Raw genomic sequence first — 19,243 nt, 5'->3', positions numbered from 1 at the left:
TTCTGGTTCACCGACAGGGGGCGAAGTGGCGAAGTTCACTTTGGCTGATTGGCACGCGCTTCGGTCTGAACCAGCTCAACAGTGAATGCATATGCTAACTTTCCAGAAATTTCGACTGGATTAAAAACTTCTCAACATGAAGAAAACGTTCACCGCCGACCAGATAGCGAACTGGTTCACTTCTGGGACCACGTTTACAAAAATTAACATCACGGAAAAAGCGGCAGAGAAAAACGTGGATGAGCCTGCAAAAGAGTCCAGGTGAGATGGCTAATCGTCAGCTAGCTTCATTTTAGCTTAGCAGGTGCTCGTTAGCTAAGCAGGTGCTATTTAAGCAGTATTGGAATAATTGTGAAAAAAAAACTTACGCTAGAAAATTTGTGGAAACGAGCTCATTACAATATTTGTGAGAGATATTTTGAGACGTTTTGGTTTGTGACATAATTATTTATGTTAAAGTTTAAGTTAACTGTCTATGGGACTATATTTGTGTCAGTATTTTCAAACAACACTTTTCACGAAGCAAGCTACATTTTTTAAGAAGCTAATATTGATTTAATCATTCAAAAATACAAACTTTTTGAATGATTAAATCAATGTTTTATTTACTTAGTAAAAAGTGTTTGCTTCGTGAAAAGTGTTTTTTGAAAATATTGACACAATTCCATAACTGTCCGCCATGTTAGATTATTATAAAAAAAATTTTTTAATGGAGCATTACCACATTCCACCATCAAAATATGAAATATTATTAATTTATTATCTTTTCTGTATGATGGTTAACATAGTAAACGGGTCAGTGAATTACATACTTGAATGTCCTGACATTGTCACCAAAAAGTAAACACTATATACATTTTGTAAATGTAGGAGAGTTGTTAATGAATGTCATTCTGTTTGTTATAATGAAGATTTGCTTGGATGGTTTGTAAGAAATTGGTTTAAAGGCTATACATGTAACTAGTACACAAATTCCCACTTAAGAAGTGATGAATTTCAAAAAGCAAGCAAGCAAAATATACATATAAAATGTTTAGTTGCACGCTTTGGCATATCTAAAACTAATACAGATAACCATTTTCTTAATAACATAGTACTATCACAGTGCAGTGCTGTATGCTCCTTTGGGTCCAAGAGATATTGGATAGTAACATGAAAGGTCCCAGTCCCTTTTGATTGTGAAAGAATTACTGTGCCACGTGGCGCGGTCCACATATCCAGAGATTGTTGGGATCTCTTCCTTCGAGTGGTTGCCACAGTTGGCAACAATTGGTGTAACAAACCTCTGCTTCATTTTATAACGACTGGTCCAAGACTCCATTGATTGTAGCTGCGTTGGCTGCACTGAGACGTTGTCCTGTTTGTCGGAGTGCGTTTGGTTCAGGAAGTCTCTCAGCACCTGCTTAAAGACCGACGTCAGCTCCCAGGGCCTTATGTTGTTTGTGGCAAGCAACTCACGAAACCTGTGCAAGAATGACACAAATATAATTAAGTGAAAACCTTTTGAAAGTATACATGTTTGTCTCTGTCCCAAAATTTCAGTTGGTACTTTTTAATCACTATCACAAAATGAGATACCTGTGTGCTCTTCCAGCTATTGAGTCATTTCTATTTTCAAGAACAATTACATATTCCTGCATATGTTATTTTTGTACTTTGTGGAAATGGGACAACTAATATAGTTAAAGTTATTCTTTGTTAATGTGTTTACATAAACACATTCTAGTGAGTGTTACGGGCAATAATCTCACAGAACAACTCAAACTAAAAAACATTTGTTAGTATAGTTATTGCTAACTTGGAGTTTATGAGAGATAACCCTGGCACGTTCACATCCTCCTTTGCCTGCCTCTGTGAGAGTAACACATAAATGGCTTTGTTGGCATGCCCCCTATTTAACACCTGGAAAGGATGGTGGCTGTGTGAACAGGTGGAATCTGGCCGCACAGCAACTCCAGTTGGTATAGGTCTGATGTTGGGATCACGGTGTGTAACCGAGGATACTTATGAAAACAGTGGAGACCCAGAGAGCTGTTGGCCAGCCTGTACTCTCGTTCCACTTCCCTCGCCAGTTGCTCACGCTGCTCCACGTGCCACAGGAGCTCTCTGATCAACATGCAGTTGGGAACAACAGCCGAGGTCTTGAAAGGTGACGCATCATTGCGAGTCTGCACTTTTGTCTCACGTGACCATTTCATCCAGCTGAACAGGGACATGGCAGTAACTGTAGATGGCAAAGAAAACAAAGCATGGATGATTTGTTATTCTGAGTCCTGAAGACACTGAAGCATTTGATAATAATGGATATCAGCCACAAAATTATTGCTTGTTTATTGAAATGTATATTGTGACAAACTGAGCAAGAGGTGTTTTTTTAAATGATGGATTGAACACAGCTCCTGCCTGAGATTCTAGAAAGACTTCACAGCTGTTAGGATCAGAGGTCAGCCTCACCTGACATAACTTGTGACGTTGCAAAAATTGCTTCTCTCGTTTTAGTTCCATTCATGTTCCAAAAATAATCAACACTTACACAACTGTCGACCCTCCATTATGTGCATGTCTCACACATCAAACTAACATCCAGCAAATAACTTAAAGGAAATATTTGTACTTACTCCAAGCACCACCGATGCTTTGATGAAATGCTTGAAATATAAACGTCCTTGTCTCAGTTGCTGTTCTTTATGGTCCTCAGTTTCAGTTGCTCTGAAAAGTCCATCAATTTTATGTCAACAGCAAGTCTTGTAGTGTCTAAGCAATGTTCCTCCTTGTGTTACAGTTATTGTCTCGTTCCTCTGCTGCCTCTTCTGTGTTCACTCCTCTATGCAGTGTGCAGTTTTATTGTCAGGTCAGCAGCTTTGAAGCTTGCATGATATGTTTGCGTCCCAACAAAAATAAAAAAAGCAGAGTGCAAGAGTTCATGCATGCGCACAGGCAGTGTATGGTGCATTTGAGGTCCTCTGTCAGTGTTTGTGCCGGCTACACTGATAAAATCCTTCCCCCCCACTTAGAGAAAGGGAGAATCAGTCACAGTGAGGAATGCTCTTCAGGCTACAGTGCTGTGCATCTGGCCTATCTTACTATAGGGAATAGACATTGACAGGAGGCACAGACCCGCTGTGAACTAACGCTTAACTTAAATTGTAATTATATAAACTCTGTGTCATACAATTTACAGTTATGGTTTGTCAAATAACACTAAGTGCAGCTGATGAACACTGCACTGATTTGACATCTGAACCTGCTATGTGGCTCAACCCCTAATTACCAACTATAACATGATGTAACAAAATATTTTTTTTCCCCTGTAATTGCATGTTTTTGATCAAAGTGCTCTTTTTAAAATTGGTCATTTGGCTGTCTAAAGTTAGTGTGCATAAATATGAGCAGCATATAGAGGATAATGTTTGCCACATATTAAATCATTATTTATATTGTACAAAATCACATTGTTTCCCCCTATCTGACAATTGTAGTCATTATTTCAGTTGGTTAATGGAGCCTCAAACATAACCTTTTTTCTAGGCCATCAGAGGTTCCTGATGAGAGCTGTCTGAAGAAAATGAACTTGGATGGAGGCAAGTTCCAAAAACCAGAACCTGCAGGCAGTGAGTATTAAACATTCTGTTCGCTTTATTCTATATTTAAGGTCCAGTGTGTAAGAATTAGTGGCATCGAATGTTGAGACTGCAAAGTGTAACACACCATTTACCTCTCTCTGTCCCAAGCATGTCCCCTCCTCCATTTGTTATGCATTGGGTTTATGTGAGTGGAGCAGTTTGTCTTTCTATAGTAAGTCTAAAGATGGTACACTTATACGATCATACTTATGGGTAGGTTATTCAATTTCTGCCAGTAAACCTTCCTAACTGTTACACACTGGACATTTAAATATTATAAGATAAAGATGACTGAATACATTATTTCTCATGTGTTTTTAATTTTGAATTAAAGGTACGACTGCTCCTCCACTCAAGAGCTACGAGTACCCCAGCTTACCCATAACCAAACACAGGCTGCAGGTCCGTTTCACTCAACTATCTCTGCACACTTTTTTCCTTTTTTGCTTGTTTAAAAGGTTTTTACTGAAATTGTCCCCATGTCCTCAAGACACAAGTACTTTCAAGCCTTTGTTGTTTTCTCAAGATGAACTAAATGCTACTTGATGCAGCACCAGGACAGCATGCAAAATGGAATTCAGTGGTTTAGAAGTTCCAGTTATCTAACACTGAGGGGCAGGGGTTAATATTTTTAGAGATCATCCTGCTATTTAAGATGCACTTTGTTAATGCAGATTTCAAAACTCCATACTTGAGGTTAAAAAGACCCATCTGCTCTGCAAATTTGCCTTTCTTTCTTTTTTTGTTTCAGTTGCATGTTGCAAATGGCTGTATAGTTTCCTTTTTTTTTTATTAACTCTCTCTGTGTGCTCACTTCCAGCTGATTTCCTTCATAGAGAACAACTCTGTCGTGATTATTCGAGGAGCCACAGGCAGTGGCAAGACCACTCAGCTGCCACAGTACATTCTGGACCACTACAATGAGAAAAATGCCACATGCAACATCGTGGTCACTCAACCACGTAAAATTGGGGCCACCAGTATTGCTCGATGGGTGGCTATGCAGCGGAAGTGCACTCTGGGTAGTCTGGTGGGATATCAGGTCAGTGTCACATTTAGACTGAGTCTGGTATGCATGAACTGTTATATACACATAGGTCAATGTGCATATTTATTTTCTTAATGTATAGGTTTAGCTTGGAATTGGAGCCCTTTAACACATATATTTGGCTGAGGCAAGTCATAAATGGAAACATGTTTTATAGCTGAAGCAGTGAGTGCATTTACATGCACACTAAAAAACGATTATTATCAGGTTTTTGGAGTTATCTGGTTATTCAAGTGCTCATGTAAACGGACTAAACCGATATTCATTATCAGTTTATTGCCGTTATCGGTTTTTGAAAAACCTGTTTAACAAACCTCAGTTTCTGTCAATAATCTGATTTCTTCGAGACATGTATACACCTTAAACGGTTTATTCCAGTTACCCGATTATTGCCAGTAATAGTTTTGTTAGTGTGAATGTAAACGCACTCAATGAATCGATGAACCGATTATTAATCGATTACTAAATGAATCGTCAACTATTTTGTGAATCGATTTGAAGCTTTTTTGAAGACTGAGTTTGGGGCCCAAAGCCATAAGCTTACTGAAGGAAGCCAAATGTGAGATGATATATCTTTAAATCTGGAAGAAATGCCTTTATTTGATATTGGAAAATAAACACAAGATTGTGGGGTTGTAACATACTTAAAAGGAAACACTCAGAGGGTTTTGGTGATTGGATCCTCAGATAGAGAATGTCAAAAATCTCCAGTGAATGTCACAGGGGATAGTGTTGAATAATACCAAGTATATTTAAGTGTATCTGAATATTTATATTACAGGTTGGATTGGAGAAGATGGCGACTGAGCACACGCGTCTAATCTATATGACTACAGGAGTGCTGCTACAAAAACTGGTTTCTGCCAAATGCCTCACAGAATACTCCCACATCTTCATAGACGAGGTGCATTTTAAAAAGACTTGTGCTTGTCTGTTATCTTATCTCTAACACAGATAAAACTATTCACATTATGAATTTGTGAGTTAGATGGACTTAATTTAAGCCGATTACTTTTTTGCTTTATCCCTTTGTTATGCTCCTGCAGGAACATGTGATTCTTGACCACCAGGTCCAGATGTACACTACCGTTCAAAAGTTTGGGGTCACCTATACATTTTTTGCGTGTTTCCCATTAAAAGTCACACTTTTATTCATCAAAAAAGTTGCAAAATGAATAGAAAATATAGTCAAGACATTGACGAGATTAGAAATAATGATTTTTATTTAAAATAATAATTTTGCCATTTTCGTCAAAGAACCAGCAAAACTGTTTTCAGCTGTGCATCATTGCACAAGGGTTTTCAAGGGTTTTTCTGATCATATAGCCTTCTAACACGATTAGCAAACACAATGTACCATTAGAACACTGGAGAGAAATGGGCCTCTATACACCTATGTACATATTCCTTTAAAAACCAGATGTTTGCTGCTAGAATGGTCATTTACCACATTAACAATGTAAAGAGTGGATTTAATGTTATATTCATTGAAAAAATTTGCTTTTCCTTCAAAAATGAGGACATTTCTAAGTGACCCCAAACTTTTGAATGGTAGTGTATAGCCTAACGTGTGATTCTTGACCAACAGGTCCAGATGTAGCTGTTTAACAAGCTGTTTTTTTTCCCAAGGTTCATGAGCGCACTGTGGAGATGGATTTTCTCTTACTGGTTTTGAGAAAACTCCTTCATTTCAACTCGCGTTTTGTCAAGGTAAGTGCTCGTTCAGTAAAGTAAATATTCCTCCGTCTGCCTCCGTTAAACTTTCATCATTCTTTGGGCTTTCTTTAGATCATTCTCATGTCAGCCACGTGCAACTGCAAACAGTTTGCTGATTACTTTGCCACCCCTCTGCGTGGCACGATGAACCCAGCCTATGTGTTTGAAGTGGAGGGAGTGCCGTATGCCATTGAGGAGTTTTATCTGGATGACCTTCACCACCTGTTTCCATACAGGGTAATGAGATGCTGATGTTGCTTAACGCTTTTGTATCTATTTGCAAGGCCAAACTGCTTATATCTATTGGCGCCATTATACAGTTCTAGTACGACTTGGCTCGAAGAGTCATGAGCGCGACTTCCAACACAAGAATGAAATGGAGCAATGCCAAACTGTAGATCAGTTAAAAAGACTTTAAAAATCCTGAAAACATGCGTTCATCTCCAACATTTAGTAAGGACATTTCTAAAATCTCAATATATAACAGAGCAGCCTGTTGTATTTAGAGACAGCTTTGCCGAAAGCTTGTGAGCCCAATCACAACCCAGCTCAGGGACTGTCAGATGGATTCTGAACTCCGGTCATGCAGGAGGTACTGAACTAATCTTTTTAATTAACTGATTTGAAAACAACTGCTTTCCTCTTCTTCGCTGCTTTACTAATAATGTCGCGCAACTGTGCTATGACGACCCCGACGATGAATAGGTACTATATTAATGGAAAACGACATGCCAGATACCAAGCCGAGTAGTGCCAGAACTGTGTAATGGGGTGGGAATCTTTTACTATCTCACGATTCGATTCCAATTTTTGGGGCTACGATTCGCTTCAAAACGATTTTCGATTCAAAACGATTTGATTTGAGTTTTAAACATGTATCCATGAATTGTTGTAACTGTTGCATAAAGCAATATCACATATTGCATAAGTAACAAAAATAAAAGTGCCTCTTCGATTACCTAATCAATTCTGGGACATTTTGTATCGATTCTGAATCGTAGTAAATAAGAATCTCGATTCTTATGTGAATCGATTTTTTTTTTTTTTTGGCACACCCCTACTGTATAATGTAAAAGCACCATTTGCATCTATGTTCTTCTTCACCAGGCCTCGTCTCTTAATCCAGACGACCCTGGTATCTCTTTTGAGATGTACAATCTTGCCATCAGTCTCATCCAGGGGTTTGATGAGTTGGAGGGCAAAGAATCCAGGTAAAGTCTTAATCCTGATTCATCTTCCGTCACGCAACACTTTAAAATGTGTCAAGTGACAGAAGAAAGTTTTGTCAGTCACCATTCTATCCTGTCTTCCATTCTTTTTGGTCTCTTGTTTGGTTAAGCCGACACTCTTGGCGGTTGGTTTGTTGCGCTACATACAGTTGTCATCTCATTTAGGTCATTACAAATTCTCTTTCTCTTCAAATGTATGAACGACAAGTTGACATCAACAACTGAGAGCCGTTCGAGATGTGTCGTTACACAGACCTCCTCAAACCATGTAAACCTGAAACCATCACTGCTGCATGTAATAAAACAGTTGGCTGCTTGTAGTTAGTTTTGTCAAGTGACAGAAGTGACAGAGTATGAATGAGGCTTTAGGGGTTCTAGCACACTTAACCAAAAAGCCAACCAAAAAAAGTGTTCCCCTGCTCGTCGAGACATGGTTTGAAATGCATTTGTGTGTGTGTGTGAACAGAGACGGTGATAAACAAAGTGGCATAACTTCACCAGAGAAAGGTAGTGTCCTGGTTTTCCTTCCTGGTATAAATGAGATAAGCTACATGCACGAGGCCTTGGCCAAGCTCGGCCACAAAAGGTGAGCATTTGAGTTTGTCTTCATGTCTGTTTCTAAAACCTTTTTTTTTTATTATTATTTGAGACGAGTCGGTTATGTCTGTTATATTTTTACATTTGCTGAATGCTTGTTAATTGTGACTTTATTTTGTTCAGACTGCAGGTTTATCCTCTCCACTCTAGCGTGACTCTGGAGGAGCAGAATGGTGTATTTCTGCCCCCTGTACCTGGATACCGGAAGGTAAAATGTTTTGTTTTTTTCTGTCTTACATGTGTATTTAACTCCTACTGTACTGAAGATGTTTGTATCTTTACAGATCATCCTTTCCACCAACATTGCAGAGAGTTCAGTGACTGTCCCAGATGTTAAATATGGTGATTTGTATTTCTCGCTTGGTTTAATTTTTTTGTTCTGGTGAGCAAAAGAGACGTTATTTTGTGTTTGCTTTCTTCAATCATCGCAGTGATTGATTTTTGCTTGGCCCGCCACCTGGTCTGTGACCCGGATACAAATCATCAGTCGCTGCGTCTCACCTGGGCATCCAAAACCAATTGCAACCAGCGCAGAGGTAACAAATGCACAGATTTGAACTCTAAAATGTTCAAAGGTTTGGGGTCGCTTAGAAATGTCCTTGTTTTTTAAGGAAAATCGCCTTTTTTCAATGAATATAACATTAAATGAATCAGAAATACATTCTATACATTGTTAATGTGGTAAACGACTGCTCTAGGAAAAATTTATATTTTGAATAAAAATCATTATTTCAAATCTTGTCAATCTTGACTATATTTTCTATTCATTTTGCAACTCTTTTGATGAATAAAAGTGAGTTTTTGAAAACACAAAAGAATTGTACAGGTGACCCCAAACTTTTGAACGGTAGTGTATTTATTTTCACTGGCAGGTCGGGCAGGACGAGTCTCTAAGGGCTACTGTTACCGTCTTATCACCAAAGACTTTTGGAAGACAAACATCCCAGACTACATGATACCTGACATGCTGGTAAAGGAAATGTTTTTTTATTTTTATTTTTTTTAAACAATGTTACACTTTTACCTTGTCTTTCACTCCTTATCTTTCACTCCTTATCTATGCCATGTTTTCTTTTCTCTCAGCTTGCCCCCTTGGGTGCTATCGTGCTGAAAGTGAAGTTGCTGGACATGGGAGATCCCCGATCCCTCCTGTCATGTGCCCTTTCACCCCCTCACCTTGATGACATTGTGAGAACTGTGCTCCAGCTGAAAGAGGCGAGTAAAATCAAATGAACTCTGTGTTAGTCAGCGTTAGCCGAAGTTTGCTCAAGGTCAAGCAGTGGAGTGTTAATCTTGTGTTGTTTCCACTTCACAAGTAGATTTTCCTTTTTACATAGTCTTGCAGCATGAAAAACCCATTCATGTTGATTTTTGAGAGGTAGGAAAAGTAGGTAGAGCTTACGAAATTATTGATGAATAAAGCCTGTTTCCCTCTTCTTCTTTTTTCTTCCACAGATTGGAGCACTCTCTGTGAAAAGTGGTGACATGACAGGGAACGAAGATGGTGAGCTGACATTCTTGGGGCGGGTGCTGGCCCACTTGCCTGTGGACATACACCTAGGAAAGATGATTGTCCTGGGACATGTCTTTGGCTGTCTGGAAGAGTGCCTCATCATAGGTCTGTGTGGCATTTTAAGTACAACTGGAAAATGCCTCAATTATCACATATTCATATGTACAGTTGTGTATATATATAGATTGATAAATATGTTGTAACATGGAATATGTATATGTGCATTTGACAGTGTTTTGTTTTGTTATCTTTAGCTGCATCATGCTCTCTGAAGAGCTTCTTTGCTATACCATCCATGCAGCAGTTTGCTGGCCACAGGTGAGTCACATTCAGCACATTCCAGCTCTGTGAAGTGCAGACTCTTCCAGTAACTGCTAACTCACTGTTTTGTGGCTTATGACATGCCTCGTAGTATTTTTTAACTGCCTTAATTTGTGTCCATACAAGCTATTTCAAAGAATTTGTAGTAGAGTATGTGTTTTGCTGAAAGAAAACACAAATAATTATTTTAATTGAACTATTAACTAAATATTGTAATTCCAGGAGCAAGTTGGCCTTCGCCCGTGGCACTGGAAGTGATTCCATAGCTTTTGTCAATGCCTTCAAGGTAATTTGTGTTCAAGTCAACAGGAATGTGTGGTGTGTTTGGGCCAAATCAGCATTTTTGTCTCTCTCACTCTTAGGCATGGCAGTCATCCAAAGCGACGGGAAAACTGAGACACCCAAAGGTGAACAGAATAACTGAGAATTATATGTGCAAATGGCAGTCCAAGACGACATTCGCTCATCTTCACAGACTAAGACAAATATGACAATAAAACACAACAACAAAAGTAGATTGACTTAAATAAAGTCGATATACTAGGAAATACTAACCAGCTCGATGCACAAACAAATCTCCTGTTTGCAGGGCATCATTTCATACTGTCTGTAATACAGTTAAACTGTTGCCTAATACATTTGCTTTGAAAATGATCTTCGAACTGTTGTACAGAGCTATCCCTTGAGACGTCATTGTTATCCTTAAGTGATTTTAAGACTGGTATTGACGCAAACTGAAACGTTTCCTTGGATGTGTTTCTTTTGAGGACGAGCTGGACTGGGGAAAAGAGAACTTCATTCAGATCAAGAGGATCAAGGAGGTACAGAGACAATTCAGAGTTCATGCTGACTTGTTACGGGAATGTTTTTTTTTTTTTTTGCCCTTCTCAGACCAGCAGTGATTAACCATATCATCGTTCTTGCAGTAATTTGTCATCAGAAAAGATTGCATAGTATTTTTATTGAGTGACTGATAGGCTTGCTTAATATGCTTTGTCTAATGCAACCTTTTTTATTCTAACCTGAAGCATCTTCAAGTTTCTCATAAGATCTAAAAGCAAATATTCAGACAAAAACTTGTTTTTAAGTTCAACTACTTCATGTATTAGTAAAAATGTCAATGTCTAGGCCCAGAGAGCTAATAATTCAAAATTGAGCTGTGTGTGTCGGTGTTCTTTAGTACTGACTCACTTTCCAGGTTGCAGAGCTGTATGAGGACCTGAAGAAACGCGTGTCCCAGTTCAACATGAACGTGCCAGACGGCAGTCAGCAATCAGACTACACCAGCGCACACAGGCAAAAGTTCATTCTTCAGGTCAGACTCATTGCTTCTCTGTACATGAATGTCATGGTTTTAGCACAATGGCTTCAGGAGGAAAGTTCTTCAAAATTATCAAATAAAACCTATTTAATCATTTTGCAAGCTCACATTTACAACTCCAGGCCTACCTACCTCACCTATTTGGTGATTTTAGCCAAACTGAAAATGCTATAACAACTATATTAAGCCCTAGTGATGCCCTGTAAGTTGTTCACTGACTCTGTCCCAAAAGAAAACAGTTCATAAAATCCTAGAATGGCAGTGTCCTAAAAACAACTGTGCATACTGCAAAGTATCTCCCATGTTATTAGTGCACACATTCAGGTGTGCAGATTCACTTCAACTTTAAACATTTGTTTTTTTGACACCTTTTTCTGTTTTAGGTCGTGATAGCTGGCGCCTACTATCCCAACTACTTTACACAGGGGGAAATAGATGAAGAAATGTCCTGCAAAGAGTTATATGGCCTCAACCCCAGAACAACAGTGATGGTATCACCCTGCTGTTTGAATTTATTCCTGTAAAATATGTTTAAGACAGACAGAAGAGTTAAATTTGTTACAGTAATGAGGGGTCTTGTAATTGTAACCTCATTTGCTGTGCTCTTTCTAGTTGAGGAGCCTCCCTCCATACAGTTTTCTGTACTACAAGCAGCTGCAATCTCTGTTCCGCCTGTGTGGGCAGGTCAGAAACATTGTCTTTGACAGTTCCAGGTATGTTGTGCAAATCAAAATGGCACTTTAGCGATAATGCATTTTTAAATTAAAGACCATACATTTAAACACTAATTATTTTCTCTTTTTTTCCATTGTATGTGCACTTAAGAGCGTATGTGGAGTTCTACGCGACATCTCAAGACTCAGGGGTTCTGCCTGAGGTGTACCTTGCCCTCCTGCTGGCCCAGCAGAAACCTCGCTTGGAGCTGTCCGTTCACCCCATTGAACTGATCGAGAAATGTGCAAACACCAGAGGCTCAACTAATGTGAAATATGCAGGGTACGGCACTATGAATACTTATTAATTATATTTTTACTTGTGTCAGTACTATAATTGAACTTCTACCTCTCTCTCCTGTAACATTTGAAAAAATATCTTGAACTTGACCAGAGGGATAAAACAAAAAGAGCCGCCAGAGTGCAACTTCTTGGAAAGTGGACCACAGGCTGTTTTGGTCAGTGCCCCTGCACTGAGCCCTAATGTAATCTGACATCCAAGCACGATGCATTACTTTCCACAGTAATCACTGTGACTCACAGAAGGACGGTTTTAGGCAGATACAAGCTCCAGCTTCCTATTCCTTTCTCTCTGGAGTTGCAGTGACATTGCACATTATTAAATATCCAAAAATAATACTTCTCACAGAATATTGTCACTGATTATTTTCATCTGAAACTGACATTTTGACTTGTCTAAAGTTAATGTACTGAACTAAAAGTGGATTTCAGTCAATGGTTTTGTGTTTTCAATTAAAAGTCACACTTTTATTCATCAAAAGAGTTACAAAATTAATAGAAAATATAGTCAAGACATTGACAAGATTAGAAATAATGATTTTTATTCAAAATAATTATTTTGCCCTTTCGTCAAAGAACCAGCAAAACTGTTTTCAGTTGTGCTTACATAATTGCCCAAGGGTTTTCTAATCATCCAATAGCCTTCTAACACGATTAGCACACACAATGTACCATTAGAACACTGGAGAGATGGTTGCTGGAAATGGGCCCCCAAATTTACCCACAAACAGTAGTCTACTTGCATTTTTGGCTGATAGGTTCAAGGACAATCTTCGAATCTATTAGTAAATTTCACTTGTGCTATATTGTATATTGCCATGCGAGTACAGTGGTAATGTGCACATTAATAATCAGTTCTGTTTCCATTCAGAGTGAAAGCAGACTTTCAGAACCAGACTGTCTGCCCAGGATTGGGATTCAGCACCCCTAATGCAGACGAGCTGCCCCCCAACCCCTTGTTTGTGGTCAACATCACAGAGGTCAGCCCTGTACACTCACAGTTAATTGGTGTTCTACAACATACTAGGGAGAAAAAATAAAAACAGATTTTTTTGACTCATCTGAATCAAATTAATGTCTCCACCCTCAACTCTCATTTCTGCTGCAGGTGGTGGAGGTGGGACATTTTTGGGGGTTCCAGGCAGATGAAGCCAGCTCAGAGAAGCAGCGCCGCCTGACAGCTGAGATTAACGGGCTCACACTGCATCCTCTAAATGTGTCACTTTACCCCAACCTGAGGTGTTTGGCTCCTTACTCGGAGAACAACGATCGGAGTATGTACTATCGTGCCAAGATCCTGCACATCCGTGGCAGTAAAGTGGAGGTGAATACAACTTCCTCCTTGCAGTTCTCTGATCAAGCTGTCTGCATCCATTAATTTATTTACAATGGCTTATTTATTTGTCCCTTTGTGTGATGAACCCTCTCAGTGTTACCTTTTAAGCTTTTGTATTGTTTCAAGTTCTCCACATTTTAGCTTTTATATCTGTATTTTTATCACCTGTATTGCATTTGTTTTTATTGTGTCTTTCTGTTTTTTAATCATGTGACTTTGAGTGCTTGAAAGGCGCCCTTAAATTAAATGCATTATTATTATTCAAGAAGCATATTTAACACTATGGGTAGATTTGCAACAGATGTTTAGCTGACCACAGTGTCAGTCATTTTAATTCTGCCAAACGCTGAGAAAAATTCTCCTTAATCTCAAAATGCAGAGGGCCAGAGAACAGCAAAGTTTAAAATGTCTGTGGTATAATGTACTGTACTGTACTGTATATACTAGGGATGGGAATTTCACACATTTTTAGAGTCGATTGTCGAGGTCCACGTGTCAAATATTTTGTCGACTTTTTCTTTGCAGCAGCAGCAGCAACAGCAGCAATTACGGGGGTGTAAACTATTCTACACTGTACTACTTCATTTTAGACTAAAAAACATGGCTGTAATGTCCATTATTGACCATCAGAACAGCAATAATAAAAATGAGGGGCAAAAAAAAAAGGAAAAAAAGCGGACTCTCCGCTGGAACGCGTGTGTAGCCACTTGCCAGACAGCTCAGGTTTTTGAACCTGCGCTCGTTAGGTGTCCACCAGAGTGAAGTACAGTGATCCTGACTGGGTGAGATGCCGTCTTCATTTGTGTAGCGCTTGTGTTATGTCCCCCACCCCGTTTTCATTTTTATGTCGAGGTGCGCACGTGTCAATTGTCGATCGATTTGTCGACAAAAAAGTCCCATCCCTAGTATATACTAATAAGATAGACCAAACTGAAAGTTCAACCAATAGTCTGTTACTAAGTAAATCCAGCTGCAGAGAATAATTTCTGTGATACAGATATTGCCAACATGGGGAAGCATAGCTCATTTATTTTTCTGTCAGTCAATAACATTTCCTTCCAGAGAAGAGAACAGGGGTTGCTGTTGAAACATTTTTTTTTTTTTTTTTACTTCTGTTGCAGCACTGTTTGATGTATTGATGATCTAAGCTGTAGTGGCCTCCAGGTACTCAGTCTGGTTTGCTGTCTCTTCAGGTCTTCTTCTTGGACTATGGCAACACAGAGGTGGTCGCCTGCAGCAGCCTCAGAGAGCTCCCACCTGATCTTCTGTCTCCACCTTTCCTGGTAGCCATGTTTCTGGTGCCAAATATACACTCACTCCATTCCGCCGTCCAATCTTTGAGCAAATATTATCCCTCAAACACTCTGCTAATGCTTCACAGGCTCATGAGTTTAAGGTTTGTGGAATGCGTCCTTCACCCCAGTCCATCATCCTGGGGAACCAGTGGAGCAGCCAAGCTCGTGATTTGTTCCGCACGTTGGTGAAGGGCACTTCCCATTTGGTATCACTGTACTCCATCCTCCACAATGTCATGCATGTGAAGCTGCTCGTCAGCACCAGCACAGCAAACACCAGCGTGGTAGACATCCTGGTGAAGGAAGGACATGCTGTGGAGGCCGAAGAGTGTTATGCTTCAAAGGTAAGGAAATTAAGGAGTTTAAAAAAGTCATTCTGTACAGGTTCTGTACAAATTCTTTGTGTTATTTTTACATTTAATGTGTGTTTTTGACAGCAAAGTCATGATGAGCTGATGTCTCTGTACAAGGACGTGGAAGCAGGCACATACGTCCCCCACGTTGTCACTAACTTCTGTAAGAATCGCAACAAAGAGGCTCAGAACCTCATTGATGATCTGCTCGCTCACTTTTCCAAGAGCAGCCAACCTGTTTCCAAGACAAAGGCAAAGAGATGCTGCAGATTCAAGATCAGTTTCATGTTTGTACTAAAGGATTTGGCAAATAATGAATTCCTTCTCTCTCATAGGTTCACCTGAATGGACCAAGCAGTCCTTACCAGATAAAGTTTCACAGCTTGAGCCAAAACACCACCACCTACAAGTAAGCTTATGTCCACCAGTGGACTGCGTTAGTAACTGAGTTACTGCATTGTAACACTAACTAGTTACCAGGGAAAGTAACTATTGCGTCGTTTTTTTAATGTTCAAATAATATGTCAAAGAATTTGGATCCCCATGGAACATAAAATTAAACTCTTAGTTCAATTATTTATAATAAAACTCAATATTAAATGTTTAATGAATTAAATTGATACTTAATATCATGAATGAACAGAAAACATTATACAGTAATCTACACTATTGAAATGTTTGTGTGAGACAAGGCACCTATCAAATTGAATACATTACTGGAGAGTAAGTTGCTCTAAATGTTTTCTCATGCAGGCCAGTGTTGATCGACAAGTACAGCATCAACTCCGAGGCTCTGAATGAAAACCCCCACTACAAACATCCGAGGATGCTGGTGTCTGGGACTGTGACAGTCAGCTCCACAGGTACCAAGTTACACAAATCTATCATGAGTATAGATGTGCATTCTGAAGCAGGACCGCTAATATTGGTGAAGTTGTTAATGTAATAGCATTTTATATGATATAAATATTAATATTTTATACATACAAATGGGATCACATCATTTTATTTTTCTCCGTCTTAGAATAAGTATTTTATTTGTACTTTCGGCAAGCAATGTTGCACTAGCTGTTAAATTTGGAGCATTGTCAAAACATCAATGTTTGAAATTAGAAGTCAACATTCGAACAGTTGCCATAAGGTTGGGCTTTTTTTTCTCCTTGCTTTTTTTTTTTTTAAGCATCTTGTTTGAATTTATTAGTCCACCAAAATTTGTGTGTGTGTGTTTTGCAGGTTCACACATTCTTCTGAGAGATACCTCCCTCATGCCAGACATTCCTGGACTCCCTGCAATCCTTACCATGCTCTTCACTCCAATCATGGAGTTACGGTTAGTTAAAAGAAAAAGAAAACCCTGACTTAACCAATGAACATGTTAAATAAAGAAAGTACAATATAAGCAAAACAAAAAGATTACGTGAATTTGTTTTTAGCATGAATGAGGAGAGGACCTGCTACACTGGTGCCCTCTGTGGACTCGGCTGGGACAGTCAGACACGTGAAGGCATCTTACCTGAACACGACATTGAACTCACCTTTGACGTCAAGTTGGACGTCGAGGACATCACTGAGGTATCAGTTGTCACTTGAGGTGTATCGTTGTGATGGTGGGCGTAGCCAAGGATATGTTTTCGATGTCACTCATAGGCTACATCTTAAGGGCAAGATGTAGTCATGTGTTTAATGTTAAACATCGTTTGACATGGCATGGTATGTACATATAATTGCACATGCCTGCTGTTGGAGCGCAGATGCTCATACATGTGCATTCATATAGGGGAAAGTGGGGGTTACGAGCAAAAATATGGAGGTGATTTTAATCTCTTTAACCTCACAGTCAAATAAAGGTAAACTATAATAAAAAAATTCAATGGTCTACACCTTTTTTAACAAATTCTCTACGAGTTATCTGTTTCTTCAATGTACTGTCTCTAAACAGGAAGAGCTTGAGCAGTGTTTTAATTACAAAATGGACATGACTCTCTTTGTGGAGAGTTTTCTTTCCATTGAAACCAAGCATGCTGCTGTCAGCAACTGATACGTCATTTGTTTTTCTTTCTTTTTATAGGTAAATGCTTTACGAGTGGCCATCAACCTTCTGGTGTGTGATGGGCCCAGTGGAACTCTGCATCTGGGGCCGGACAGGATCAGCCACCTGCAGGACGACTGTCGAGTGCATCTCATTAGGTTACACACACACACTCGCAAAGCTAAAATATCTGCTGCGCATGAGTCTGGCACATAATCTAAGTGCTGTAAGGCACCTGCCTGATCATCAGTGGGTTTTATTATTTTTTTCCCATAGAATGGGTGGGGTTTATGACCTAAAGCACCATGCAGCCACTAGGGGGCGGTGATGATGCTTTGTTTTTATCTGTCATGTAGTGTATATTTCTTTAATCAGTTAATCTCTTCATGCAGCCATTGGCTCTAACCATTTGTTTGTGCATTTATTAATCATTGTGCTATTATTGTGTGTCATGTAGACTGTTCACCGAGTCACCAACAAGGGAAGCGGTTGCTCCAGATTACTATGAGAAAAGGGGTAAATGGGACCAGGTATGTTACCCTGGTAACTTCTTCATCAATCTGCTTCTTTTAAAAGCTGAGCTGTAACTTTTTAAATACAAACCAATGTCCGTTACATTCGAACCATTGTCAGATGAGTCCATACAGAGCTGATTAAGCCCATCAGCTACACATGTGTTGTGTTATTGCTAACAGCTATGCTAGTTAAGTGAGACAGCAGCACACTTTAAGTTAAGGTATTAACCGCAGTTCTCTGAAACATATGTGAGGTTGTGAGATTCTGAAATGAACGTTGAAATTGAACCGTAGAAAGAATCTGGTGTGTTTTTGAAAGATGTTACAGACATTTATTTCTGTGTGTTTTGAAAGTGTGTGTATTGGTCCTGCAGGTGGATCCCTCTGTGAAGATGAATATGGAAGAGCCAGGAAGGAGAAAAGCTAGCCGTGTTCTCTACCACCTTCATCCCGTCACTCTCCTCAGTGCTTAAAAAAAATCAGGCTTGCTTTGGAATATGCACGATGTACCACGTAACCATGTAGTTTGAGAGTAGTTATATGCAAACCTCTATAGTTTTTTTCATTGTGTTTCAGCTCATTAGTTTGGTTCTAAACCACATTGTTTTCTAATCTTTTCTGCAGCAGCAACTTCGTTCAGGAAAATAGTTGCAAGTTTGTCTCCAGAACCAAACAGAAGTTGGTAAGGAAGTGCTGAACTTGGAGGATAGCAGGCTGGAGACTCATAAAAGTGGGCTTAAAAGTAGGATTTCCTCTCAGGGTCTCCCTGCAGTTGGTAAACTCTATTGTTTTGTAAATTATCTTGCGGTAATATGCAGTTAAGCAGGCCCTCTAATCTGTAACCATATCTCAAGACCAGACACAGTAGCTGATGTAAGGATTTTATACAAATATGATCATTGTTTTATTCATTTTTATTTTTATTTTATTTTAAACTAACCCCCTCAAAAAAAAATTTGTAGAAAATCCTACATTGTGTCGCTTTAATATTCCAGCCTATGACAGATTGTTTGTTTATTTCAGTTGAAGTCAACCTCTTTCTTATATTTAATATTTTATTGTTTTATATGTTCTTTGCAGCAAAGCTGTAAAATGATTCAGTCATGCTTGTCATAGCATTGTTATAATTGCCATTAAAAATGGTTGTTTGCAGCAGAGGAGTCTCGTCAGTCGGTCCTCATTCAAACATAATCTTATTGTGACCCTAGAGTCAAGTTAAATTTGTCACGACAGTGCGTCTGTGCCAGAATTCTTCAGCTTGTATTTATAGCTCCTAACACATCTTGTATCCAAACTGTTATCGCCTCTGATTTAGCTTTGGAGTCGCGCACAGA

General features: G+C 39.2%; 2 protein-coding genes across 2 annotated transcripts; one reads left to right on the top strand and one right to left on the bottom strand.

The window, feature by feature from the left end:
• Positions 1-136: 136 nt before the first annotated feature.
• tdrd9 (tudor domain containing 9) lies at positions 137-18,382 on the top strand (the record flags this gene model as incomplete). Its single annotated transcript, XM_083906779.1, has 35 exons — positions 137-261; positions 3,529-3,611; positions 3,958-4,025; positions 4,444-4,665; positions 5,453-5,575; positions 6,301-6,381; positions 6,460-6,624; positions 7,495-7,598; positions 8,083-8,202; positions 8,337-8,421; positions 8,498-8,555; positions 8,645-8,749; positions 9,086-9,183; positions 9,297-9,428; positions 9,669-9,831; positions 9,981-10,044; positions 10,270-10,333; positions 10,410-10,454; positions 10,815-10,868; positions 11,246-11,362; positions 11,752-11,859; positions 11,981-12,081; positions 12,194-12,364; positions 13,253-13,361; positions 13,490-13,705; positions 14,911-15,000; positions 15,099-15,356; positions 15,450-15,617; positions 15,701-15,774; positions 16,119-16,228; positions 16,599-16,695; positions 16,799-16,937; positions 17,434-17,552; positions 17,852-17,924; positions 18,284-18,382. 35 exons carry the CDS (start codon positions 137-139, stop codon positions 18,380-18,382), a joined length of 4,008 nt encoding a protein of 1,335 aa, XP_083762905.1.
• rd3l (RD3 like) lies at positions 1,100-2,216 on the bottom strand (the record flags this gene model as incomplete). The annotated part of the gene is made up of 2 exons (XM_083904240.1): positions 1,100-1,463; positions 1,903-2,216. 2 exons carry the CDS (start codon positions 2,214-2,216, stop codon positions 1,100-1,102), a joined length of 678 nt encoding a protein of 225 aa, XP_083760366.1.
• Positions 18,383-19,243: the final 861 nt, after the last annotated feature.

The sequence above is a fragment of the Microchirus variegatus genome (genome assembly GCF_963457635.1).
Source record: "Microchirus variegatus genome assembly, chromosome: 2".
In the NCBI taxonomy this organism is placed as follows: domain Eukaryota; kingdom Metazoa; phylum Chordata; class Actinopteri; order Pleuronectiformes; family Soleidae; genus Microchirus; species Microchirus variegatus.
This window is presented reverse-complemented; position numbering and strand designations above follow the sequence as displayed.